This window comes from Phocoena phocoena, chromosome 11 (genome assembly GCF_963924675.1).
Source record: "Phocoena phocoena chromosome 11, mPhoPho1.1, whole genome shotgun sequence".
Lineage (NCBI taxonomy): Eukaryota > Metazoa > Chordata > Mammalia > Artiodactyla > Phocoenidae > Phocoena > Phocoena phocoena.
In genome coordinates, this window is record NC_089229.1 from 14,805,261 (window position 1) to 14,832,039 (window position 26,779).

The 26,779-nt window shown below is 40.3% G+C and overlaps 2 protein-coding genes across 2 annotated transcripts in view; both read left to right on the plus strand.

Moving 5' to 3' along the window:
* Positions 1-4,320, plus strand: part of BPIFC (BPI fold containing family C) — a 35,851-nt gene extending 31,531 nt beyond the window's left edge. Inside the window, exons 12-15 of the mRNA XM_065887665.1 lie at positions 444-486; positions 1,953-2,016; positions 2,781-2,857; positions 3,725-4,320. Of these exons, the coding sequence (XP_065743737.1) occupies positions 444-486; positions 1,953-2,016; positions 2,781-2,857; positions 3,725-3,889 (349 nt within the window). The 3' untranslated portion in view covers positions 3,890-4,320. The remainder of the gene's footprint in view (positions 1-443; positions 487-1,952; positions 2,017-2,780; positions 2,858-3,724) is intronic.
* Positions 4,321-5,641: 1,321 nt separating this feature from the next.
* On the plus strand, positions 5,642-25,830 carry RTCB (RNA 2',3'-cyclic phosphate and 5'-OH ligase). Its single transcript, XM_065886761.1, has 12 exons — positions 5,642-5,820; positions 8,537-8,615; positions 9,777-9,844; positions 10,963-11,062; positions 13,145-13,301; positions 15,095-15,251; positions 16,481-16,640; positions 17,926-18,101; positions 18,605-18,793; positions 19,483-19,593; positions 20,994-21,113; positions 24,733-25,830. Exons 1-12 carry the CDS (start codon positions 5,728-5,730, stop codon positions 24,838-24,840), a joined length of 1,518 nt encoding a protein of 505 aa, XP_065742833.1. The 5' UTR covers positions 5,642-5,727; the 3' UTR covers positions 24,841-25,830.
* Positions 25,831-26,779: the final 949 nt, after the last annotated feature.

Genomic DNA, 26,779 nt, shown 5'->3' on the forward strand with positions numbered 1-26,779 from the left:
AGTCCACGTCCTGCAGTGGCACTACCACCATCATCATCATCATTGTCATATTTATTAATAAGGGACCGGCCTCACTCGGGGAAGGTACATGGTTGAGTTCAGAGCAAGAAGACCTAAACACTGTTTCTTAAGAATGTTCTGCATTCCAAGTGGCCAACGGTAAGTTGCATATAGCAAATGCACTTGGGCAACCCATCCTGGTTACAAATCCAAGCTTTCTGTTACCCCTGCTCTTCTTCTTAAGCAGCAAATATAGGGGTAAAGATGTACTAGAACACTATGTTCTTAAAAGTTTGTGTAGTTTTTTGAATAACGGCTTATTGAACTAAAGAAAAAAAAAAGTTCCCTTTCCTTTTTGTTTCTTTCTTCCGATACGGTTGTTTTTAAGTCTTCCCTCCTTTAACTTTTTCCCATTGGTTTTTGTTGCTTTGTTTTGTTTTCAGATTCCGCCTCTCTTTGCCAGAGTCCCTTCGCAGCCATATTGAGGTAGGAATCAGAGCTCTCAGAGTCCCCGTACAGGGAAAAATGAGAATTTTCCTATATAGTAGCTGGATGATTGTTTTCTTTGCCTCTGATTGTAGGTTTTAACTTTAAAATTCTTTATGTAGCTACTCATCCACCAAGCCTGTTAACTACTAAACTCTCCAATTTACTTTTATCTCTTCAAAAAGACTTCCAAAAGAACTCAAAAGACTGTTAAGACTGTGTAATACTGGGGAGAAGGACCCAGACATTTCATTTTTTGGATAAAATAATCCTTTAGAGTTAAACTTAAGATTCAGACTACCAAAGGATGATGCTCTATATGATTATTAGACTACGATTAGGTTTGCTCTTAAAAGGATATCTACCCATCTCCTAAAATTAGGTCAAGGTGCCTGATTTTAGGAGGTTGTGTAGGTGCCTCTTCGGAGGGTCTAGCCTGGTGACCTCCTGACTGGAAGAGGTCATCCCAACATTCGACTTGGAAACCCCCCTCCCCAAGCTTCAGGAAGATCAGCCAGATCACTAATTGGTGCCCCTACCCTCATGTCACTTATGTTCTAGAGCGCTGGTTCTCAACGCTTATGTTCTAGAGCGCTGGTTCTCAACGAGGGTCAATTTTCCCCTCCACAGGCGTTTGGCAGCGTTTGTAGACATCTCTGAAAAATGACAATGCTATATACTGGGCATTTTACATAATATTAATTTGTTTAATCCTGATAACAACCCCCTGAGATTAGTACTATTATCTTCATTTTACAGTTGAGAAATTGAGGCACAGACAGATGTTTCCCAACATCACACAGTAAAATGGTGAAAACAAGAGATAAACCTAGGACATCTGCTTCAGAGCCACCCTTGCTAAGCTTCAAAGAGGTTCTTATTATTGCTAAGCATATAGGATGCTTAAAAAATATTCACTGAATGAACTGATATTCATCATAGTGCATTTGTTTTTAATACCTAAATCTTCCCAGGAACCAGCAGTTTGCTAAGATTATACAACTACCATGTTTATTAAAGATAAATTGCATGTTCTGGTGCTGCTATTAGCTATAGAGCATAATATAATCCAAGGAAACTCCTGTGGCCAGGGTTCCCAATAAATTAATGGAAGACTACTAATTGGAATATCTATTAGTCATTCAAGATTATCTTACCTGATAAGTATCTAAGCTGTTATGTTTGCTGCCACCATGTGGTCCCTCTGCATTTGTTGTCACCATGATCTACTGTAGAGAGGAACCAAAATGTCCATCCTCAAAGAGGAAAAAAGATTAGGAAACCCTGTAAAATGGCTTCCCACAAAATAGCTTTCAGTGTCCGGAAAGCTAGAGTATCTCTATGGGGAGATGCTAATTATTGCTTTCAGTCCTGATAAAGACTGGGAGAGTACATGTCCAAACCAGGTGTGGTGCTTTCAAAATGCCCTGATTTGACAACTGATTCAGTTTCCCCTTTCATTTTAGGTCTTGAGGTTTGAGAATATTCTGTCTTCCATTCTCCACTTCGGAGTCCTCCCACTGGCCAATGGTAAGGGATTCTTGGGAAACAATGTGACACTGACATTGGCTAAGTGTTGGTGATTGTCTGGGACTTTCCATCCTGAAGCTTGTACTTCTAATGTGTTCTTATGAATCGAGGCCAGCACCAGAATTGACAGAGTTTGTACCAACAACGATACAGTTTTGAAGTTAGATATTCCAGGTCCAGGCCTTGTTAGCAACTCTTACTTGCAGACTCAGCAAGAACAGCTAACTCTGTTTGAGTTAAGGAGATTAAAACCACTCTCCTTAGGCAGTCAAGAGTCTCCTTCGGGTCAACCAGAAATGAGATGATGATCCTTAGAAGGTGTCTCTGTGGTTCTTATGCAAAGACCACCATCTGGACAGACACAGTTTCAATGAATGACAATCCTAGGCCTTCTCCCTACACAGCAATTGTTCACAAACTGTAGCATCTTGAGTTTGGCTTGGTTAAAATATGCTTTGTACTGGAGATCAAAATATTCTCAGGACCCACTAGTTAAGGTATTTTCAAAATACAAATTGGACAAGTTGCCAGCATTTTTCTGCCATCCAAATGCCCATAGTTGCAGGTGCATTTTTATTAAGCACAGATTAATTAGCCATTCTTTCAGGGAAATGCTAGGGACATATCAGAGAGAATGAAGACACAGAACCAGGAAGAATGGAAAGATAAATTATCTAAAAGTTTCTTGTTATTCTCTTACTAAAAGGTTTACTAAATCTTCCATGCCCATGCCCAATTATTTTACATCTTGTTCTATATTTTAGCAAAATTGCAGCAAGGATTTCCTCTGCCCAATCCACACAAAATCTCACTCGTCAATTCAGATATTGAAGTTCTTGAGGTAAGAATTGTCAATGTTAATTGCCCCATTTCTTTTCATAGTAAAATATACCTCTTCCTATTTTGCTTACTTTTTGTTTTATTTTGTTTTGCTTTGTTTTTTCCCAGCCCGAGGAATTTCATAAATAAGATGTTTAGCTCTTAAAGCCCATAATTAACAATGAAAAGCACTTAAACTTGAGTTTAAAAATCAGATCAAAATGGAAAAAAACCCCGTCAGACCAAGTCTGATTTCCCTTTGAAGCCAAGTTTATTCACACCACACTACAAGAAGATGCACTAGTGCACTGTTATTTCATTTGTTCCACAAGACAACTTGTAAGGCTGGGATTATTAATCCCATTTTATAGATGAGGAAAGTAAGATCCAGAGAGGTGAAGTGGCTTGTGTCCTGGAAAAGGGCATATCTGAGACTAGACTGACTCTTCTGATTCTCTCAGTCAGTAAACTTTTGCCTGAACCAAAGACCCTCCTCTGGGTTCAGGGATCTGTTGTGAGCTGTTTCCTGGTTAATCATTATTAACAAACTTCAGAATACCTTGTTTCTTCCTTTCTGGGGCTTTTTGGTTTGGGGAGGTGAACATAAGATTCTGACAGAGTTCTCCAATCCTATATACTACCCTGCACTCCCTCTTCCCTCCCCATGTCCCTTTCTATAACTGCTTAAGTCACATAAGGTGACAAGAATCCAAAATGGCCTGTTCCTATGTCTGAGGCCCTCACAAGGAGGACAGGGGTTAGGAAGGGTATTGCACAGTAGGACCTGGTAAAGAAACCACATCTCCCCAACCCCTCAGGCAAACTCAGACATCCTATGGCTCCAGGTGCCCCAAGTTTGATATCATCTTCATTGTTGCATCCTTTTCAGGGTTTCCTTTTGATTTCTACTGACCTGAAGTATAAAACGTCCTTAAAGCAGCAGCCAGGTTTCCATGGTTGGGAAGCTCTGAACCTGATAAGTGGACAGTGGAGGGGGAAGCCAGCCCCTTGGTTGCCTGTTTGGAGTCCACTCCAGGAAGTAAATCGTCCTTAATCCCACAGCTTCTGTAAAGCCAGAGTGGGAAGATGGTACACACAGGAATTGTAAAGCCACTGAGAATTGCTGGAAGTTTTCTTTTTCAAGCCCTCATGGATGTAGAGGGAGGCAAACTGGGTGAAAGAGCTCAGTCAGGATGTGTGTGTTCCCATGTGTGTGGAGGGGTATATGTTTGAATGTGTGTTCATGTTTGAGTGCATGTTGTATGTTCCTGTGTCTGTGAGATTCTGGGGCCAAGAATGAGACATGTACTTCTAAGGAGGTGCATGAGAAACTCTTAAATACAGATTTGCATCAGTTGTTATCAGCGGAGATCCCTTCAACCTCTTCAACTCTCTAGGGTTCCCCCCTCCCTGCATATTGGATTTTATGTTTTATATTTACTGTTACTGTCCCCTGTATTTAATTAAAATTGTTTGCTATCAATGTCAATTTTGCCTTTTTATTTGCAGATTTTCTTGCCCCAGATTTTTTTTTAATAAAATAAGACTGGTAAGAAGAAAATTTAGTGTCCTTAACGTTAACACAAACTGAGCTTGTACAGAATTCAAGAATTTTAAGTCCTTGATTTAAAAAGGGAATATGTTGTCTCTTTAGATGTTTCCAGAGAGAAACAGAGTGAACACAGGAAACTCTAGAAGTTGTATCACTTGTTTAAGTTTTAGGCTGTTTTCCCTTTCAAATTAAATGAAATGGCAGTGAAGAGTACTAAACCTAGATAAATCACAGTAGGTTAAGTTAAAGCAACCAATCAATGGGGCGAAATTGGGGCAGAAGAGGAGGAAAGGGGAACCCGTATGGATAATGTAGGAAATGAATAGAAACCACACTTTGCATTTGTGGTGCTGACAATCCAGTGGGGGAATGGAAGAGAGCTGTTTACTGGAGGGCTTACCAAGTGTCATTTCATTTAATCCTCACAGCCACTCTGTGAAGAATTATGATCCCATTTTATAGATAAGGAAACAAAGGTTAAAAGAGATGAATCACACAAAACCAGTAAACAGCAGAGGTAAAAATTCAATCGAAGCCTTTCTGATTTCAAAGTCGCTGTTCTTTACGTGAGGTAGGATTAGAAACCGAAGGCACTTAAAGCTGTGAAGAAGCGACACTGGATAAAAGCGCGATCACGGAGTACTTAGTCATCACAGAGGGCTGGACTGGGAAGCTCTGGCTATCCATAGGGACTGCCATTTACCCATCTTCGTATTGCTCATAAAATAGCAATAGATACCCCCGTAATAGAAGCCCCTGTCAGTGTTGTTGGAATAAATGATAAGCTGTCACGTTTCATTCTTTGGAATGCCCTTTTCTGAAAGAAAAGTTATTTAATGTGTTCACAAATTCGTTCTGAAACATTACAAAATTTCCGTTGTGGTATTTATTTAAACATGTTTCTCTTTCTCGGCTGCAGACATTTCTTCCCCCTCACTACTAGGGATGTAAACTCCAAGCAGATGGATTCTTTAGAACAACTGGACCTGATACCGATTCAGTGTGTTTTTCAGTGCTGGAAAACACTTCCAAAACGAAGGATAACTAGATCATACTAAAAACTACTGCACTGCATTTAGCTTAGCTTTAGCCTAGAAGAAAATGACTAGTTAACATCCAAAAAGGTAAACGCTAGAGGACAGTCTAACTTAAAAAAAAAACAAAAAAAGAGCGATTGGTGCGACGAGTTTTGAGCCTCGGCGCTAGCCGTCGCCCATCCTGCCGCGGAGCTGGCCGCGCCTGCGCGTTGAGTTCCGGAAGTTGGTGTTTCGGTCAGCGGGACAACGCGGCAGCGGCTCTTCAAAGCGAAGCCGGGAGTTTTCGCCACTCTTGTCGACGCCATGAGCCGCAGTTATAACGATGAACTGCAGTTCTTGGAAAAGGTCAATAAAAGCTGCTGGAGAATCAAGAAGGGCTTCGTGCCCAACATGCAGGTGAGGCGGGGGAGCAGGACCCGGTGTCGGGGCCTTCCCGGCTGGGGGCCCGCGGCGCGCCTCTACCCACCCGGCCCGGTCTCCTCGGAGCCCTCCCGACCTCTCGCGCGCCGGAGAGGCCCCCGCCCACAGCAAAGTTCCCATCCCCCAACTCCCACCCCACCCACTCCTCCCGCCTCCGGGGCTGCCCAGCCTATGCCGGCCCCACCTCACGGATGGAGAGGTCCCCGAACCGCGAGGACCAGCAAACCGGAGTGCGTCCAGGGAATCCCAGTAAATACGAAATTGGCCTTTGCAAAGCGTCTTCACACAGAAGTCTCATGAACGCACCGTGAGATGTGTTACGTCCCTGAGCCTTAGAGACATTAGTGGGCTTTTACTAGGTGGCACAGCCAGTCCGGGGTGCAGTTGCTGGGACTGAACTCCGCTTCTCTGAGTCATACCAGTCATTTACATAACGTTTACTGACCTGTGTTCCCTGAACCAAGTTTCTAGCATTCACTGCTCTGTGTTGGGTTTGTTGTTGTTTTTTTAATTGACACGCGCGGGGTTTTAATACAACGATCTTGCTTCTCGTGGCAACCTAGAAAGTTCACAGGGCAGGTTTTTTCTTTTTAATATGCACTTTTTAGTAGGGCTTTGAGCGTGAGTCGGTTAAACGGCTTCCTTTACTACTCACCCAGTAGAAGCTCAGCTAAGACGTGATGTCCAGTTCGCTTATTTTTCCTCTGACAGGATGACGTATTCCCGATGGAGACTTGGGAGCCCGATACCAGAGAATTTGAAAGCCAGGTCTCTGTATCTCTTGGGCTTCCTTGTCATTTGTGCTTATGGTCTTCCATTAAAGTGAAGAAGAAGGCATTTGTGAGGTTTTGGTGCATATGTTGTTAGACGGCTTTTGAAATCCCTTTAGGTGCCTTGCAAGTGTATTGAAGGTTTGTGATCCTGCGTCTTGGTAAAAGTTCCTGATAGCCGCTCCACCCTTTTACTCAATATTAAAACTTATTGAGCGCCCCCTATGAGCAAAGCACTTAGCTAGACGCTGAGCGGAGAAAAAGCCCATAGTCGCAAACCTCCCTTTTGCTCTGTTTTTTCCTTTGACTAGTTTCTTTTTATGGAATCCAGTTCCCTGCATGAAGTAGAAAATAAAAAGCGTATGACCATCCTAAGAGGATTGTAACACACACTGTTATGTTCCGTCAGCAATTCTGGCTTAACTTTTGATGTACACACTCCTGCTTATTCAGCTGGGGGACAAGTCTGATTTTTGCTAGGCAGTTCCAGTTTAACTATTTGAACAACACTTTACTACCACCCCTCCCTTGGGAAGGGAGAGTTGAAATCTTGATATATTGCTCTTAAAAAGCTACTGACCTGTATGGTAGGCTTGTGTTGTATTCCCAGTCTCATGAGAGTAGTGAACTTCTCACTTACGATTCCCTCTCTCTCTTGCTTAATCTCCATCCCTCCTGTAAGAACCGTGTGCTGCACTAAAAATTCCTTTGTTCCTTAAAAATACTTCTCTCCCATCTTTACGTCATCTTTCCATTCAGCTCCTAAATGTGTTGCTGCTGCTCCAGTAATGTCTCTTGTCTTTAAAGAGCCAGCTCAGTGTTCACAAAAAATTAACAAACTGTGAAGCGCACCCCCACCCCGGCTACCGCCTCCCTAGACTGTTGAGCCCCTTCTTCATCAGATTCTTCCGTAGTACTCTGTGCTTCTATTACAGCACCTGCCTCGTTGCACTCTACATTTTCTAGTCTGAGCTTCACGCTAGACTAGAAGTTCCACAACATCACGATCTTGCATATTCTCTGTATCTCCCCTACTGCACAGTACAGTGCCTGGCACATAATGAGTCCTCAGCAAGTGTTTGGTGAACTAATAAATGTGGCCCTTTGGAAAATTGAGACATTTTCCATAACTGGTATTGTTATTCATGCGGTGGTAAGGTGCAGAAGTCATCTTTCTGATAAATAAATTTCCTTGTCCAGATGATTGTTAAATCTTTGGTTCTTCAATGCTAGGCAGATCCTTCATAATATTTGATCTCTGATTAAAATGTTCTGTCCTTTGGTGTTACATAATCATGTCTTCCATTGCCCTTTGTGTGCCTCTATTGTCAAGCTTTTTTATCCCCTTAAAATTACATAGATGGTAAAACTAAGCACACAGCTATATAGCTACCTGTTAAAATTTTTTTACTCACTGTTTACCTAAGTACAGATATGTAAAGCAGAATAGGACACAGTAAAGTGTAGTGTGCTGTTGTCTTAGACCTAGAAAAAGTACACTTAGGTCAGATGACTGCATTTTTATGTTTAGATCTGAGTTTTTGATTCATTTATTTTTTTCAAAACCTACTGATATTTTAGAAGCACAAGAATACTGAGACCTTTGGCCTTAGAGCATTGTTGGAAGACGTTTCTTTATCACACACACACACACAAAATATTTTACCTGTTGAACTTTTAAATGTGGCCTATGAGAGTAGGAGAATAAACAAAATGATTTGTGAACATTGTAAAATACACTTTTAAGATATAAAGATGGGAACATCTTGTAAGAAGTTTTCTGCTTGTTTAAGGTAGCGTGAAAGTGTTTTACAAAGAGTAAAGCAAAATAAATATTGCCTACAGTGTTTGTATTCTATCCTGTACTTATATACATCAGGTCCATGTGCTCAGACATAATTCTTCCTTTTCTTTGGTACCAGGTTGAAGGAGTTTTCTATGTGAATGATGCTCTGGAAAAATTAATGTTTGAAGAATTAAGGAATGCCTGTCGAGGTGGTGGTAAGTAAATTAGAGTTTGACATGTGGCAGTACAAGTAGTGTCTCCCTTGTGGCCTGAAAAATGGTAACTCAAGTAATTATAATTTAAAAATACAAAAGTGTTGTCAAGGAATGATCAAGACTTCAAATGAGGTGAGAACCCGTTACTTATTCATGATCGCATTGTTAGCCACCTGGCCTTGTAGAAAGCACTTGGAGCTGGATGGACCTGATTGGTTTTGCACCTAACCTCGGACAGTAATAACAAGAGCTACCATTTATTGTGCACTTACTATGTGCCAGGCACTTTACATAGGTTATCTCATGTAATTCTTAAAGTAACTCTAAGAGGATATCTCCATTTTACAGATGTTTAAGTCAAGGCTGAGTGAAGTTAAGTCATTTTAATTTGTCCAAGGTTGCACAGTCTCTCAGTGACAGAATCAGAATTCAGATCCAGGAGTGTCTGATTACAAAGTCAGTGCACTGATTAGCCTCACTGAACTTCAGTTTTCTCATCTGTAAAAGAGAGTTTATAACACCTATCTTGCAAGACTACAGGGAGGTTTAGAGATAAATGTATAAAACTGTAATATAATGTTCTAGTGGTGATGGTAGAATAGAAATCTAGTTTTAACCCTTTTATTTTTTTAGTCAACAAACCTAAAATAAATAAGTCTCATCCTGCCCCCCACCAGGGTGTGCTGACTTGGCTGAAATGACACACAGCCAGTGACAGAGCTGAGATTAGAACTCCAGATCCCCTGACTCTCCATCCAGTGTTTTCCCAACTCTTCCAAATTGCTCTTCTTTGTCACTTAGAATACAACCAGTACTTTTTTTGGATATATATTATGAACAGTTAAAAGAACCCTTTTTTTATACTGACAACATAAGGTATAATGATTATGTTTTACATCTCCCTGTACAGTATTTGCAAGCAGTCCTCCATGGTATGCACAGAATACTGACAGCATGTTTGTAATTATTCTGGTTGCCCTCACTACCTTCCTGTGCATGTGCTGCCTTCTTTTCCACTTCATCTCAGACACCCTTTTATGCTTTGCTGTTTTAGCAGTCCTAACCACTACCCCTTCATTAACGCAATCTAGAAAAGTGTGAATACACTTCAGCTAAAAATTAAATATGTCCTCTTTTCTAATATTGACATTTTGTTTTCAGGTGTTGGTGGCTTCCTGCCAGCCATGAAACAAATTGGCAATGTGGCCGCCCTGCCTGGGATTGTTCATGTGAGTCTATGTTTACAGTTTTAATCACTCATATTTTTTTTTAGCCTGAAAGTTTGTTGAATGGATGAATGGCCATGCCTAACTGATAGTGGTGTCATTTAGACGGTGACCTTCAAACATCTAGAAATAACCATGGAATTTAAAGAATTAACTGAGTCTGGGTAACATCTCAGTTTCTGGTTGCCTTTAGCCAGAATCTATAAGTGTTTGAGAACCTTTGAAGTAGATTTTGTTTTCTTGTTGTACACATTATTCTTATATCAGTTTGCCACCAGTGAAAGTTTCACGGTGGCCTCATTTAAGAGGTTGATTGGAGAAAGACTGGCAAGAATTGTAAGGGTTAGGACTGAGGGGAGGGACAAAGGGCAATATAGCTGTTGTGGATATGATTGGAAAAGGAGGGTGGTGGCGATGGTGGGGATAGAACTGGATGGTACAAGTGGGGCCCTCACCCGAGTCTACATTCAGATTCCACCATTAGAGCTAGATGTTAAATCCATTCAACAGACATTTTTTGAGGTCTTTATGCCAGTTTCTCTGCTGGGCACTTGGGAGGAGAAGTGAAAAGACATGGCTCGTGCATTTAAGGAACTCGTAAGTGTCCAGGTGTCTGCTTGTATTCCTACCATGTTTTGACCTCCATTCTTCCTGGGTCAGTATCCTTTTCTAGGCCCCAGATGTAGAAATTGTACAGTTTTCATACCATCAAATGGATTACATTTGTCTCTGATTGCTTAAACACTGAGGACCTGTGTAAATCAGGTATTTTCCTCCTGTCAGCCTGACATGACCACAATATGTCAATCATCTTTAAAATGTAATAATGCGTTAAAGTTAGTATGTGGTCCTCCTGTATCATGTAGTACTAAGGTTTTTCCTCTTTTCAATTTTCTTAGTTAATGTCAGACTTGGTAAAAAAGTTTTTCCTGCTATATTTGGCTTTATGATTAGGAATTTTTTACACCTAATTTCCACCAATAGAGAAGATTTCATGAAAACAGAATCTTGATTTAGGGAAGGCTTCAGCCCCCCAGCCTATTTGAGAGTTAGTGTCAGGTCTATCAGGCAGCCAGAGTGCCAGTGAGAAAACTGTATTTTATTTTCTAATTCTCTTTCAGCGATCCATTGGGCTTCCTGATGTCCATTCAGGTTATGGGTTTGCTATTGGGAATATGGCAGCTTTTGATATGAATGACCCTGAAGCAGTGGTATCCCCAGGTAAGGTCACTGTGCATGTCTGCTGTCAGGTGTGTAGCTTCTCTCAGAATCGTAGCCTTTCTAAAATAGAGCACGGCTGCACTTGGTGTGTGAATGTCAGCCTCATCATATTCTGTCATTTCTTTTCCCCATTTACTGAGAGAATTAATTGTGGACACTCAGAGGCTATTAAAATACCAAGTAAAGCATATATTTATTTAAAGTTATTTGGGCTCCTACTGTGTGCCAGGCACTATTCAGACATGGCCTACAAAAGAAACTAAAATACTTCCCTGGCAAATTATACATCTTCTTTGTGTCCCAGTTATCTCTTAGGCAAATTGTAGTTAATAATGTTATTTACTACATAGCATTATTGTGAGGATTAAATTCATTAAGCTTTGTTAAAATACTCAGAACAATGCTGGACACATAGGAAGTACTTGATGAGTTTTTACTCACTAGCATCATTATTAGTCACTTGTATACTTCTTTTCTGCTGTGGTGTGCTTTCACTGAAAATGTTTCACACTTGAAGTAATATCTTTGCGTTCAGAGGCTGATGAAAAGATGAAAGGTTGAATTGTGTCTTGAGAGTTCTGCCTCCAGCAGCAGTGGACAAGGTCATTTCAGGCAATCCTTTGCCGAGAACAACGAGAAAAGCTGCGTGAAAATTTTAAAACAGAGCCAAAAATGCATCTGTTGAAACCATAAAAATCTACAGAGGTAGTAAGAATTTGTGAGGCTAAGATCCAGAGGAAAAGTGCAGATACGTGAGCCCAACATTTAGCACTATTTTTCTCTTGAGGAAATGGCAGATTTCAATCAGTAAGGACACATGATTTGAACAATCCTGTTACAAACTTGACACCTTGATCTCTCATATACATGTGTGGTTGTGCATGCATCCACATTACAGTACATCCAAGAACTGTGGAGTACACATTCTTTTCAAGTGCACACAGAATGTTTACCAAAACTGACCATATACTGAGCCGTAAAGCATGTCTCAAGTTTCAAAGCATTGAAATCATATATCAGCAGTTCTCAAACTTTGGGCTCAAGACCCCTTTACGTTCTTAAAATTATTGAGGGTTGATCTCGAAGGCTTTTATCAATGTTTACCTTACTGGAAATTAAAACTGAGAAAGTTTAGAAACAGTAATACACAAGGACATGTCTCATTACCCCTCAGAGCAAGCATGTTATCTACATGTCATGTAGCCTTTGGAAAACTTCACTGTACAGTAGAGAGAATATGTTTAAAAGGCTAATAATGTCTTAGTATTGTTATACAATTAATCCTAAAGGCCTGAAAGAATTCTTGGGTCACACCTAAGAACCACTGATATAGAGGATACTATCCTACCACAGCAGAATTAAGTTAGAAATCACTAATAACAATACAAACCTGGGGGGAAAAAAAAACTATGTTTATGAGTTAAGCAATGCATTTAAATAACCCATGGGTCAAAAACAAAAAATCGTAATGGAAACTACAGAATAATTGTAACTGATGTTAATTTAAAAAATACCTGTCTAAAAATTGTGGGTTACTGTTAACGCCATACTTGGATAGAAGTATATAGCCTTCAGTGCACAAATTAGAAAAGAAGAAAGGCTGCAGTGTCAATGGTCTAAGCATCCATCTCAAAAAGTTAGAAAAAGAACAACTGATTAAACCCAGAAAATGTAGATAGGTGGAAATAATTGAGCAAGATTAATGAAACAATATACAGTGGTAAGGATCAACAAAGCCAAAAGTTGGTTCTTTGAAAAGACAATAGAATTCATAAACCCCTGACAAGAGTGATCAAGAAAAAAAGAGAAGCATGTAATTCAAATTTTAATCTCTAGTCTAGATGTTACTTGTTCATCACTGCCTCCTTGACCCACAAAGTACCTTTAGTATGTATTTACTTTAAATTTTGTTGTCCTCAGACTTGACCCACAGAGAACCACTTTGTTGACTCCTTTAAAACATAACTATTTTTAAAAGAGTGGCTGTCTTTTAAACCCTTTATTAATAGTGGGAAACCACAGGTAACAAAGCCTAACTACCTGGTTTTGCTAATATTTGACTAACTTTTCTCTATTTTGTAGGTGGCGTCGGATTTGACATCAACTGTGGTGTCCGCTTGCTAAGAACCAATTTAGACGAAAGTGATGTCCAGCCTGTGAAGGAGCAACTTGCCCAAGCTATGTTCGACCACATTCCTGTTGGGGTGGGGTCGAAAGGCGTCATCCCAATGAATGCCAAGTAAGAACGAAAGCTGCCAGTAAAGGGAGTGAGCGATAATAATCACACGACCCTCACGTTCATTTCCAGTGTAGGACACTTAGGAGATGGGGATTGTTCAGTCACTGTTGAAGAAGTGGTAATGAATTGTTTTTTTAAGCATGAGGTCTGTAACGTTCATTAGAGACATTAGTCAACTCATGTTCATCATGACAGCCTTTGACATATGGTAGAATTCATAATAGAATAATATCCACTGATGATTACTGAGCACTTCCTATGTGCAGAGCACTGTGCTGTAGTGTAGGTGTGTATCATTTTGTGTAGATAATAACCCTAATATCATTCCTAGTTCACAAGAAAGGAAACTGAAGTTTAAAGAGATAATAATAAATAAGCTAGTAAGTAAAGTCAGGATTCAAACCAAGGATCCTTTGGCTTCAGAGGCTGTATTCTGAACCCCACTGTCCTTTGTCAGTGAACCTGTATTGACAACCTTCCTTTTTGGATGATAGCACTGAGTGTGTTCTTCACCTAAGATGTTGTGTATTTCCAAAGTAGAAAATTCAATGTACAGCTACAGCACAGTGGCCTTTTACATGGCCGTTGATGTACTGTCATAGCTCGTGTAAAGCTGTGCACCTTACACTTTGCAGAAAGGTGTGCTTCATAAGTATGTATCATTAATATCTTCTGTTTTATCTAAAAGTTCATGTGAATTTTGCATTCTATTCAAATATATGTACAGACATTAATATTAAAATGTCTTTAGCTATTATCTGTTATACAACATCCCTTTACCAAAAAACAAAACAAAAAAACTTGGAGTAAAATTGATACATTTGGAAGATGCTTATTCTGTGACTTTATGTGGTCCCTGAATGCAGTCCCACTTTGAAAAGCATACCTGGAACATCTAAATAAATTCCAAGCATCTTTACAAATATTTTAGGTAGGAATTTTGTCCTAATAAGTAATGTTTGAAATGGGCTGTTGTGGGAGGGCCTATTGATCATTGTAATCTCTCCGGATGGTATTTTGTAAGAGGGCTAGACCTTAGGTGAAGATCAGAGCTTTTTCCTTCTAAGGGTTTAACGTTGTGCACCTCAGCTTCAAAGTGCGGGTGCAGTAAAGCGATGTAGTACTTCTGTGAAGGTGGGAATAGACCTTAAAATTTAACCTGTGTTGGGCTTCCCTGGTGGCGCAGTGGTTGAGAGTCCACCTGCTGATGCAGGGGACACGGGTTCATGCCCTGGTCCGGGAAGATCCCACATGCCACGGAGCAGCTGGCCCCGTGAGCCATGGCCACTGAGCCTGCGCATCCAGAGCCTGTGCTCCACAACGGTGAGAGGCCCGCGTACCGCAAAAAAAAATTTAACCTGTGTTGCCTGAGGACATTGAGATAGCTTTGTTTGTTAGTTGTAATTTTTCATAAGTTACTATGAAAAGTTAGTGTAGCTGTAGTAAAGTTGGTGGCAGATAATGATACTTGATTATGGTTATAAATTTTCTGTGGCTGCTTAATCACTGCCTCATAGAATTCAGGATCAGAGAGATAAATAAGATTTGAAAAGTATGAGGGGCTGTGTAAATATCAAGAACATTGGCATTTATAGTTTTAATATTCAATTATTTATGTAACCGCTTTTCCTCAAAAAACTAGAGTTGCTGAGAGCATGAACTACATCTAGCACGATGCCTGATACACAGGCAGTAGTCAATATAGTTCTTTCTTTTGCCCTTTGAGATGTGGTCATCTTTAGATTTTGATCTGCCTTGGCTGTGAAATGACCTGCACCTTGTTACTCACTCAGAGACTTGGAGGAGGCCTTGGAGATGGGTGTGGACTGGTCCCTAAGGGAAGGCTATGCCTGGGCTGAAGACAAGGAGCACTGCGAGGAGTACGGAAGGATGCTGCAAGCCGACCCCAGTAAGGTCTCTGCCAGGGCCAAAAAGAGAGGCCTTCCCCAGGTAGCGCTCACTTTGCAGGGGAAATGTTCATTTTTTTCATATTTTGTTTTTGTTGGGAGGAAGAAAAAAATCTGTCTTCCATGTAGTAAATATACCCCAGCTTTTTTCACATCAAAAGGAACACAGATTTGTTTATGCTTCATTGTTAATCTTTTAAAAAGCTATCAGGAGCTTGTAGATATTCATAAAATAAAACAAGATATCATGAATTAGAAGTGGATGGGAGGAAAATGGGATATGATTATAAGGCTTAAAATGTATACCAGGGCTTCCCTGGTGGCGCAGTGGTTGAGAGTCCACCTGCCAACACAGGGGACACGGGTTCGTGCCCCATTCCGGGAAGATCCCACATGCCGTGGAGCAGCTGGGCCCGTGAGCCATGGCCACTGAGCCTGCACGTCCGGAGCCTGTGCTCCGCAACAGGAGAGGCCACAACAGTGAGAGGCCCGCGTACCGCAAAAAAAAAAAAAAAAAATGTATACCAAAATTGCATATGTACAAACTTGGACAATCTACAGATTTGGCTGAAAGTTTTCTAGCATCCAAGATGACAGCAGATACCTTGTCGGTTCATGGTGTCCATGAAATAAAAATATACCAGATGTTTGAAATTTACAGCAAATTGTGATGGCTTTGCCACTAATTCACTGTGACCTTGGGCAAGTCTCTTTTGCCTGTCTGGGTCTCATTTTCTCATCCAAAAATTGAGATAGTTAAAACTAGGCAGTCTCTAAGACTGTTCCAACACTGCCATTCTTTGGGTCCGTAAAGCATCTGTTAGCTCCAGTTATGGGATATATTCTTCCAGTGATGGATAGTGGTAGGTGTCAGTGAACTCACAGATATTTCAAAAATCATTTGAACTTGGACTTTGTGTAAGAGTCAGCATTCACCAGAGTTCACCCCAAAATTTGACCCTTCTCTCCGTGATGTTTAAATTGTCCTGTGAGCTATTTGGTGGTTTGAGTTTTCGTTTATGATGCTTTTAATGTGCTGTGCCTCAAGCAGATAATGATATAATAAACGCAGGAACTGGTCTACATTATTTTAGTTGTGTGGAATATTACTTTAAGTGAATGAAGCGTTTCTAAGCTTAGAAGTTTTTTTGTTAACGCTATATGTGTGGTTATCTTTTTATTTTTATTGGGTTTTTTTACCTATTTGCTTTGCAAATGGATTTTTTCAAACCTGAATAGCAGCTATTTTATCAGACATTCTCACATTTGCAGTTGGGGACTCTGGGAGCAGGCAACCACTATGCAGAAATCCAGGTTGTGGATGAGATTTTCAATGAGTATGCTGCTAAGAAAATGGGCATCGACCATAAGGGACAGGTGTGTGTGATGATCCACAGTGGAAGCAGAGGCTTGGGCCACCAAGTAGCCACAGGTATTTTCTGGATCAAATTTTTGGCTTGGTGCTAAAATGTACATTTTGTGGGGAACCATATAGAGACTAAAGGGAGAAAGTGCTGGAACTGTACTGTGCGGGTTTTTACCCTGGTTTTCCTAACTAGCAGAAATTAACTGCACTGGGCCTTAACTTACTTGTCCGAAAAAAATGGGAATAATAATTATTTCATATGGTGTTGTCAAAGGCTCCAGTTACCATATTTACTCTTACAGGTTACTATTACTGTCTGACCAAGAAAGAGCAGTAAAGACTTCAAATTGTAGAGTTTATGATATATGCGGGAATATGTCTTAGACACCTACCTGTATGGCAAGATTAAGTGTTATAGTGGATTCAGAGATGAAATAGCAAGGGCTCCGCCCTCAAATTGTCTCATGAGAGAGATGTCATGTTCATTAAGAAGAAAAAGTAAAGACAGAAGGTATAGTAATTGATAAGATAGTGTGGAAGAGACAAAATAAAGTGTTCAGGGAAAAGATTTTAGAGATGACTTCATGGACACATAACATGTGCGGTTTGAACAATCACACACGCAGAACATTCATGACCAAAAGACAGTGTGAACAAAAGCAGGAGGCAGGGAAATAATAGAAAGGTCACTTTGGACCGTTTGTATGATGAGTGAAAGGATTTATGAATATAGGAAAAGTTATATAGACACATGGGAATTACTGTAAACTCTAAATTGCAATTATGGTTCATCCTTGTATGTACATTTAATTTTATGGGAATCTAAAAATTTGTGCCAGCCTGGCCTGTTAGAATATTTTGTCTAGCAAATATATGGAGCATTGACTAGTATTTCTGAACTTTCTACTGAGTTCTGCTTTACACTTTATCATGGATTTGATTTGCATGCAGAAGGTCTAGCAACTTATCTCCAGTTCTTTTAAGTTAAGTCACTAAAAATTATTTTTAAAAACCGTGATGGCAATAAAACGTATTTTATTACTTCTCATTCATGCACATGCCAGGAAGAGAGTAAGTAACTCAGACCACCTTGCATTCCCCTTGCAAGTCCGCGAGGGCAGGTGTTCTCTTTGGAGCCTGCATATATTGTGTCACATAGCTCTGACAGAATATTCTCAGTAAATATATCTTGACCAATAAATAGATGAGCTCAGAAACACTTTAAAGGGAAAATGGTATTTTACTTGTTTCTTTGTAGAATGGTTTTGAATCTAGCCCACCTTTCTGCAATAAATCTGAATTATAAAGGGAAAGCTGGCTGGTTTGGACTTGTTGCGCTCTCTCCTTTCAGATGCACTGGTAGCTATGGAAAAAGCCATGAAGAGAGACAAGATTATAGTCAATGACCGTCAGTTGGCTTGTGCTCGAATCGCTTCCGCAGAGGGTCAGGACTACCTGAAGGGAATGGCAGCGGCTGGGAACTATGCCTGGGTCAACCGCTCTTCCATGACCTTCTTAACCCGTCAGGTACAGTTGAGGTTGCTTGTCTGTTCCCAGTTATACATGATGAAATTAAGTAATTTAAAACATAGTGTATTCAAATCTAAGCCTGTAGGATTTGGTTTTGGAAATGTATGTAATAGATATTCAAAATATTGGTGAAGTGTCCAAGCTTTCGGTGTGTCCTTAAGCTAACTCAGCAGGGTATCAGGAGAGGGGAGAAGAGAAGCCAGAATTATTCCTAGAATTTGCCTTGAGCAGCGGAGAGGGTAGAAGTGCCGTTCACTGAGATTCAGAAGGCTGAAGAAGAAGCACCTCTGATGGGTTTGGTCAAGACTAGTTGGAGTTTATGGAGTGGAGTTTGCTCTGTGGTCTAAAGACAGTTTTTGTCCTTTACATGAAGGTTAATAATTCTGCTATTTTTGAACTCTTAAATCCCTCACTCCCTTCCAACAGACCTTCCAGAATCAATAAGATAAGTTCTGAAGAGCTGGTTCTGCCACTTTTAACATAAGCTTTTTTTCTCTTAGGCTTTTGCCAAGGTCTTCAACACAACCCCTGATGACTTGGACCTACATGTGATCTATGATGTTTCTCACAATATTGCCAAAGTAGAACAGCATGTGGTGGATGGAAAGGAACGGACTCTGTTAGTACACAGGAAGGGATCCACCCGAGCTTTCCCTCCTCACCATCCCCTTATTGCGGTTGATTACCAAGTACGTACTGAGCCATTTGTGGTTTTAAGCAGTGGGGGCATGATTTAGACAGTTCTAAATACGTAAGAATTTAAACAGGAAAGCAGCAATTGTGAAAAGAAAACAGTCTGTCATCCATGAGAACAGTGATTTCCAGTCTTCTCTGAAGCATGACTCCCCCCATCATCTGTGCTTGCAGTGTGCTGTAGTGCTGCATGGAGAATATTCTACTGCATTAAGATGCACTAAGATTATCTTTTTAAGGCCTTTGAATGATTAGAAGACAGGATTAAGATTAAACTCAGTCTGTTTCATTCCTCTTATCCTTTTGGTGTCTGGCTGTGATAGAGTTAGAAAGACCCTTAACCTACCATTTCACAGATGAGGAAACAAGCCTGAGAGGGAAGATGCCTTGCTCGGGATGGTTCTTCCTAAAAACACTTCACTACAAATTTGAGTTTTTGCTTTGCTCTTACCTTCAGGCTGTCTTCTGCTGCCTTCCTGGTCCTCACATTTTTCCTTCCATCCTCTTCCCTTCCCTCTCAACTATCAAACAATCAGAATAATATCTTAATATAGTTGTGAGCGCAGTGCATTTAAAGGGCCTGGTTTCTCCACAGTCCTCCAATGCAAGAGGAAATTTAAATCTCAGACATAGGAAGCTCCTGCTTTTCTAAATTTTAACATGTTTGATTTGTGTGCTTCCTCAGCTCACTGGACAACCTGTGCTCATTGGCGGCACCATGGGAACCTGTAGCTATGTTCTCACTGGCACTGAGCAGGGCATGACCGAGACCTTTGGAACAACTTGTCATGGAGCGGTGAGTTATGAAAACAGAAAATTACTTAGAAATGTTCTCTTCAGTGTAGTCATTGTTTTGCATTTTGACAGGTAAATGTACTTGGTTGAGCATTAACAAAGTTGAGGTTTGGGTTTGTCTTGTCTTCTACCTGAATTTTTCCCCGTAATATATACTGTCTAGTGAACTAACTGAGGTCACCAAGTATCTCGACCTTAGTGGGGTCATTGTACGGCCAGGGACTGTTCCTCAACTCTGTGAGTCCACAAAATCCAGATTGAGAAATTATCACACTACCGTAACTGATAAAACTTTACCTGATGCAAATTTACATCAAAATGTATCTCAATGATTCACAGACCTAGCCATTAGCATAATTTGTTCCTTACTGGGTGGGTCTACTCGAGATTTGGAGGATATGCCCCATTTTGCAAATCAGGACCCATGTGTAGACTGCATACCTATTTCAATATATTGCCTCTTCTAAGCCAGGGGTTGGTAAACTTTCTATAAAGCACCAGACAGTAAATATTTTAGGCTTTGGGGGCCATAAGATCTTTGTAGCAGCTATTCTATTGTGCCATTTTAGTAGAAAAGCAGCCATAGACAGTACATAAACAAATAGGCATTGCTGTGTACTAATAAAACTGTATTTACAAAAACGGGTAATAGGCCAGATTTGGCCCACAAACCAGTTATCCAGCTGCTCTTCTAAGCCATCAAAGTTCTTAGCTGGTGATGGAGTGGAAAATAGAAACTGTCTATGATACCTTCTCAGTAGGACAGACCCTCTCGTATATATTAACCCTACTTTTTTTCCTCTGATCCTTTCTCGTTTTCAGTTGCCTCCCAACTCCTAACTTTAACCCAGTGATCAAAACCATCTCCCCACACACATTAGCAGTGTCTCAGGGCATTTTCTGTTGTCGCAGTGGGGGAGGGGAATTGTGCTATTGGCATCTAGTGGGTAGAGGGCAAGGATGCTGCTAAACATCTTATAACGTATGGGACAGTCCCCACAACAGTTACCTCACCCAAGATGTCAGTAAGTGCTAAGGTGGAGAAACTGTTTTAAACCACAAAGAGCACAAAGTTTTTGTGATGATAGACATACTGATTACAATTTTAAATTAACATATTTATATGTAATTGATAATTAGTAGTGATTAGATACACAAAACTAAGTCTTTAAATACTAAATGCTTTGTAGATGTAAATTTGTCTTCCAAAAGGATGAGTCTTAAAACAAAAAGCACATTACAGTGTTGATTAAATAGAAAAAGACTCTCTTATTTCTTCTTTTAGTTTAAAAAGAAGTCAGGGAAAAGGCATATGATCCTAAGGGTTTAAATAATTGCTGGGATTGAACATAAATTGGAGCTCAGAATTTATAAATGAAGTTCATTACTTTCCCAATCTAGGGCCGTGCACTGTCCCGAGCAAAGTCAAGGCGTAATTTAGATTTCCAGGACGTCCTAGACAAATTGGCAGACATGGGAATTGCAATCCGTGTTGCCTCACCCAAGCTGGTTATGGAAGAGGTAAGTGAAATTTTGATAAGTATTCAGCATAAAACTGTTTATAATTTATGCCAGTACCCAGAGACAGCAATTTTTAGTATTGCTAATAGAAATGGTTTTTTAAAAAATAACCTCAGTTACAGTCTATCATTGTCTTCTCTTTTGTTTGGAGGTTAATTACGAGCTGGGTCCACAAGAATGATTTTTACTATTCATGTATAGTCTTTGTCTGCATATTACAAGCTTTAAGTTTAGTTTGAGCTGACTCATCTTAACCTTTCTTTTGCACAACTGTATACTTAACAGTTAAATTTGAAAGCAAATTTGAAAAGGTGGGGGGGAAATGTTTGAGAAAATGGGTTTTTTTGATTCATAAGGGAGCAAAGATTTTGTTTAAATTACATGTATGTATATGTACACATATGTACATATTTAAATTAGAAGCAACATAATTTCCTTTTAAAAGTTTAAGAGAAAAGAAAAATTGTCATCCAGAAATTCTGTGCCATGACATAACTATTACCTCCTTTTTTTAAGATGCTTATTGCCATTTTTTTCCCTAAATGCTTTTTTTAAACTGGTTATAAAATAGTTTACAAACGTTTTATAGTCCTTTTTAAAATTTAACACATTATTATAATATTGTTTACGTCATTTTTAACGACTGAGAAATATTCTGCTAGCTAAGTACTGTAAGTTTCTGCCCATAGTGGATATTCAAGTAGTTTCCACATCTTTGCTACTCTAAATTAAGTTGTACTATGTGTCTTCATGCCTGAATCTTTCCTCCAGATGTTTTAATAATTAGAGTGAAATCTCAAAAGCAGAATTACTGCGTTAAAGAGTATGACAAAACTTTATTTTTTGTTTGTTTGTTTTTTTGGGTTTTTTTTTGTGGTACGCGGGCCTCTCACTGCTGTGGCCTCTCCTGTTGCAGAGCACAGGCTCCGGACGCGCGGGCTCAGCGGCCATGGCTCACGGGCCCAGCCGTTCCGCGGCATGTGGGTTCTTCCCGGACCGGGGCATGAACCCGCATCCCCTGCATCAGCAGGCGGACTCTCAACCACTGCGCCACCAGGGAAGCCCCAAAGCTTTATTTTTTAACAACTTAATTTTTCACCTGATTTTAATTAAGAGGTTTTAGAAAATACCAAGAAGAAAACATCTCGAATTCCACCAACCAGAGATAACCACTATTAACATTTGGTATACTTTTTAGTTGCACATTTTACATATGATTTTTTTCACTCATCCAGCTAATACTTATTAAACATCTGCTATAGTTAGGAACTGTTCTAGGTGCTAGGGATATTGCAGTGAACAAAACAAACATAAATCCTTTCCTGTGAAACTTACCAAATAGTAAAATGTATAGTGTGTAGAATGATGGTAAGTGCTACAAAGTAAAAATGGGAAGGGGGATAGGGAGAGACTGGGAGTGGGTGCAGTTTTAGATAGGGTGTAGTGAGGTGGTATTTGAGTGAAGACCTGAGAGGGGTAAGGGAACAGGCTATGTGGGTATCTAGGGGTAAGCTTTCCAGGCAGGGAGGATGGCAAGTGCAGAAACTCTGAGGCCAGATCACACTTGGAGGTTCAAGAAACGGTGTGGAGGCCAGCGTGACTGGAGCGAGCAAGAGGGAGAGGAGGTTAGAGAGGTAGGGGCACCAGATCGTGTGGGTCCTTGTTTTTTCCTTTACAAGTGGATTTTTGCTCTTCCTCTGAGTGAGATGAGGGGAAGACTTGGGAGAATTTTGAGCAGAAGAATAACATGATCTAACTGATGTGTTTGCATGCTGTTGAGAAGAATCTAGAAGAGAAATCGAAGATGGAGGAAAGAGTGGGGAATTACTAGAGAAGTGTCCTTGAGTAGATGAAAGGAGATGGGATCTGGTGGGGTTGGTCTTTGCTAGGAGCTTAGGTAATTCATCCTTAATAAAAGGAGAGAAGGTACAGATGCTGGTAGTCAGGGAAGATATGGTAAGAGAGTTTATGGAGATTCTGTTCTGGTTGTTTCTGTTTTTTTCAGTGTAATAGGAAGTAGGGCCAGCAACTGAGAGTGAGGATGCAGGAGAAGGTATAAAATCATCATCTAAGAAAGTGATTGGCCTAGTGAAATTTTGGGTGATTGCCAGGACAGCGTCAAGGGCCCACTTGAGCTTAAATTCAGTGGTTGGGTGTTTTTCAGCTACATCCAACTGTATAGGTTCAGGCATGAAATAGATATTGAGTTTCCTTTAACCAGAGTTGCAAGTACAGCACAGTAAAGGAGAAGCAAGGTTGTTGAAGGGTGTTGCAAAGGGATTGTGGGTCTCGTGGGGTTAAAGGATTGTTGGAGGTGGAAACCTAGGCTGTCTGGGGTGCTGGGAGCTGAGACTGTGGAGGAGTTGTAATCATTGGTAATGACGAGTTCTTGGGGATGACTCTGGGAGAGAATGGCAGAGGTAAGCATTGAAGGAGAGGGAATCAAGAAACTAGGAAGCCAAGTTACTGAAAGAATCCTCTTCCTGGATATTGAAATCGTTCTGAATTATAGCAGGAGAGGGTGAGGGTGACCCAGGAGCTACAAAACTTCAAGTAACAATGGGGATCAGACTCTAGCAGATGATTGCAGCAACAAGAGTAGTGGGTGGTATAAATGGTGACTGCAACATTCAAAACTGGGAGAAAGGAGGGAGAATGGTCTGAAAGGAACCATGAAGAGTAAGGACACCTGTCCCACCTCTGAACCTAATGGCATGACCCAGTTTGGGAGAGAAAACAGCTACCACTTCAGAAAGTTGGAAGCAGAAGTAATATCCTCAGCGGAGGTCCATGTTTCAGCAAGAACAAGAAAGTGAAGGGAATGTTTAAAGAAGAAAGGAAGAAGTTCTTTGCCTTTGACTCAATGGAAGGAGTTCAGAGGCCACAGTGGAAATGTTTCAGAAACTGGAAGGGAATAGGAGATGGGCTAGAAAGGGGTGTGTACAGAGCCCCCACGGGAATCAGTCTGAGAGGCCTAAGCTTGCTGTGTTGACATGAATGGAGATAAAGGGTGTGTGTGGTGATATTTGTTCTAATGGTGGCAAGACAGAAGGAAGGGGGGAGGTCTTACTAGAAACTCACAGAAATAAATTATATGTGTATGTATGTATACCCATGTATGCATGCACATATGTAGTGTTAGTTATATATATGAATGTAATAACCCTTCCTTATTGTTAAGGTTATACATGGTCATTCCAGGAATTTTGACAACTGTAGAAATATCTAATAAAAGAAAATCAAAACTGCCAATAACTCCACCATCCAAAGACAGTTACCACTAATAGGATGATTTGGTACATTTCCTTCCATTTGGGTATTAGTGTATATGCTTTATTCAGTTACATTTACTGCTTTTCCTACTTACGCAAGTGATACATGTTCTTTGGGGAAATTTAGAGAAATACAGAAAAAAATATAAAACAAGATGAGAGTATTATCATACTACTCCCTTACCAACACTGAGCTTAATCTTTTTTTAAACCTTTGCCTATTTGATAGGCAAAAAAAGAAAAAACAAAACCAACTCAGTGCTATTTGAATGTGCATTTTTTAAATTACAAGTGAACATTAATGCTTTTAAAGATTCCATTTTAAGTAGACTTTTCCTCCCCTGCAGGCACCTGAGTCTTATAAGAATGTGACTGATGTGGTGAACACCTGCCATGATGCCGGAATCAGCAAGAAGGCCATTAAACTGACACCGATTGCTGTTATCAAAGGATAGAACCCTGACCGCAGCCACTGGACACCACTGACCCTCACTGAAGTGGACGTGGACTGAAATGCTCTTCAGACATCAGACTCAAGACCTGACAGGTTCCAGGGTGTGCAGGTGTAGCTGCCTGTTCCAGAATGGCTGGTGGGGAGGCTCCTGATTCAGGAACCAATGTTGTAAACTTTCCTTCTGGGAGGAGTCACAATGCCTCCATTTGGAAAGGGATGTATATGCTTCCTCCCTGATTATCCCACAGGTTTTTAGGAAAGTCTGTTAGGGGGTGGGGGTAAGTCAAGAAACTGCCTTACTCAGTCATACAAGTCTTTAATCATCAGAATGAAGTTCTTTACACCAACCTTTGTTTCCAGCCTGAGGGGTGTCATGAAGAACATTGTATTAAATAGGAAGGTTTGGGAATGTTTCTTTTTGCCCTCCGTTTGTCAGTTTATCCATTTAGCCACTCATATACCCCCTTCCCCTGCACTGAGCAAAACCCTAAATACCATTCTTACTTGGAGCATATAAAAGGGTCATAGCAAGATGTTAGATGGGTAATGAGACACGTTATGGAGGAGTTATGTGTGGAGGCGTAGGGATAGGGACCCAAAAGAGAAAGTAATTCATCATAGACTTGCTGCCTTTGTCATTCTAACTGTAAGGCGGACTTCTGACTTCCGTGTGTATCTCTAATTAGGCCTAGTCTGGCAGACTTTTCTTGAATAATAACTTGCATGGCAGCAGCAGAGAACCCTCAGATAATACAGATATCTTCACATTTATGATTGAATTATTATAAAAGCATCAAAAGGCCGCAGCTGTGATGTTAATGGTTACTCTGTGTTGACAGGTTGGCTAGTCCTTGTGCCACCTAATCAGATTAGGTATTATACATACTGTGACACCCAAAGATGTTAATGTTATAGGTCACTAAGGCCATAGTTGAGTCTAAATAGCCAGTAAAATAGAAGAATCTAATAAAGTTGTAATACGTTGTTTATATTTTGTGCTGAATGTTTTATGGCTTAGGATAATTAGTATTTTTTCTTGGTTCACTTTGGACAGTGTTTCTGTTTTCTGATTTTCTCCTTGGTTGCTTTCAGAGATGCACCCTAAAAGATATTCTTTTCTAACACTTATCTCTCAACATATAATAAAACCCCCCATTGGAGTGTCTTCTAAATGCTGTTTGGAAGGCTAGAGAAAAGCAGACTTCCTCTGAAAAATGTATGATATGAATAGCATGTCTTGACTCTGAGCACTCGGTAACTTTAATGGTTTTGATGGTAGAGTTTGAAAGTTATCAGTAAGTTAGTAATCGTAATGCGATAATTATGCATTAGTTATGCCTCCAGATTGGACCAGCAACTGTTGTGCACAGATGACTTAAGGATGTAGGTTACCTGTGAACGCTGGAGGGCATTTAAAGATGAGAAACAGGCTTCTGGCAAGTGCTAGATTCTCTAGAGATGAGGCAACACTGAGTGTCTGAGCGGACGTCCTCTAACTGGGCTTTCCCAATGATGTTGTTTGAAACTGATTCATAGCAAAGTCCTCTCCCAAAACTAACTGATGTCAGTGCAAGAAATGCTGCAGGTCGTCTTAAATACATAGGTTGCGTTTTATTGGATGCTTTGAAAGTCACTCTTTGGGAAGGGAAGAGGGGAGCAGGTGAGGAGGAGAAATAGAGAAGGATGGTTTGTGCCATGGCATTTCTGTATTACAAGCTTTTCTTATATGTAGCATTTCTACCAAACTTGACCCTATTAATGGCCTTGGAAAGTAATGGTTAATATTTTGAGTTCAAAAAGAAAACTACAAACATTGTTTTCCTTGTTGTAAAGATGTTATTTTCCCATTTGAGGCAAAAAGCCACTTAAAAGTGAATGTTCAAATGAAGCTGATGTAACGGACTGTTTTTACTGCCCTGAGCAAAAGAACCCCATGCCTG

Bases quoted from the DNA above. Each gene is read 5' to 3' on its own strand.
- RTCB (XM_065886761.1), top strand. From the start codon at position 5,728: ATGAGCCGCAGTTATAACGATGAACTGCAGTTCTTGGAAAAGGTCAAT. The intron at 9,845-10,962 runs GTGAGTCTATGT...ATTCTCTTTCAG, and splicing joins CCCTGCCTGGGATTGTTCAT to CGATCCATTGGGCTTCCTGA. The intron at 11,063-13,144 runs GTAAGGTCACTG...TCTATTTTGTAG, and splicing joins TGAAGCAGTGGTATCCCCAG to GTGGCGTCGGATTTGACATC.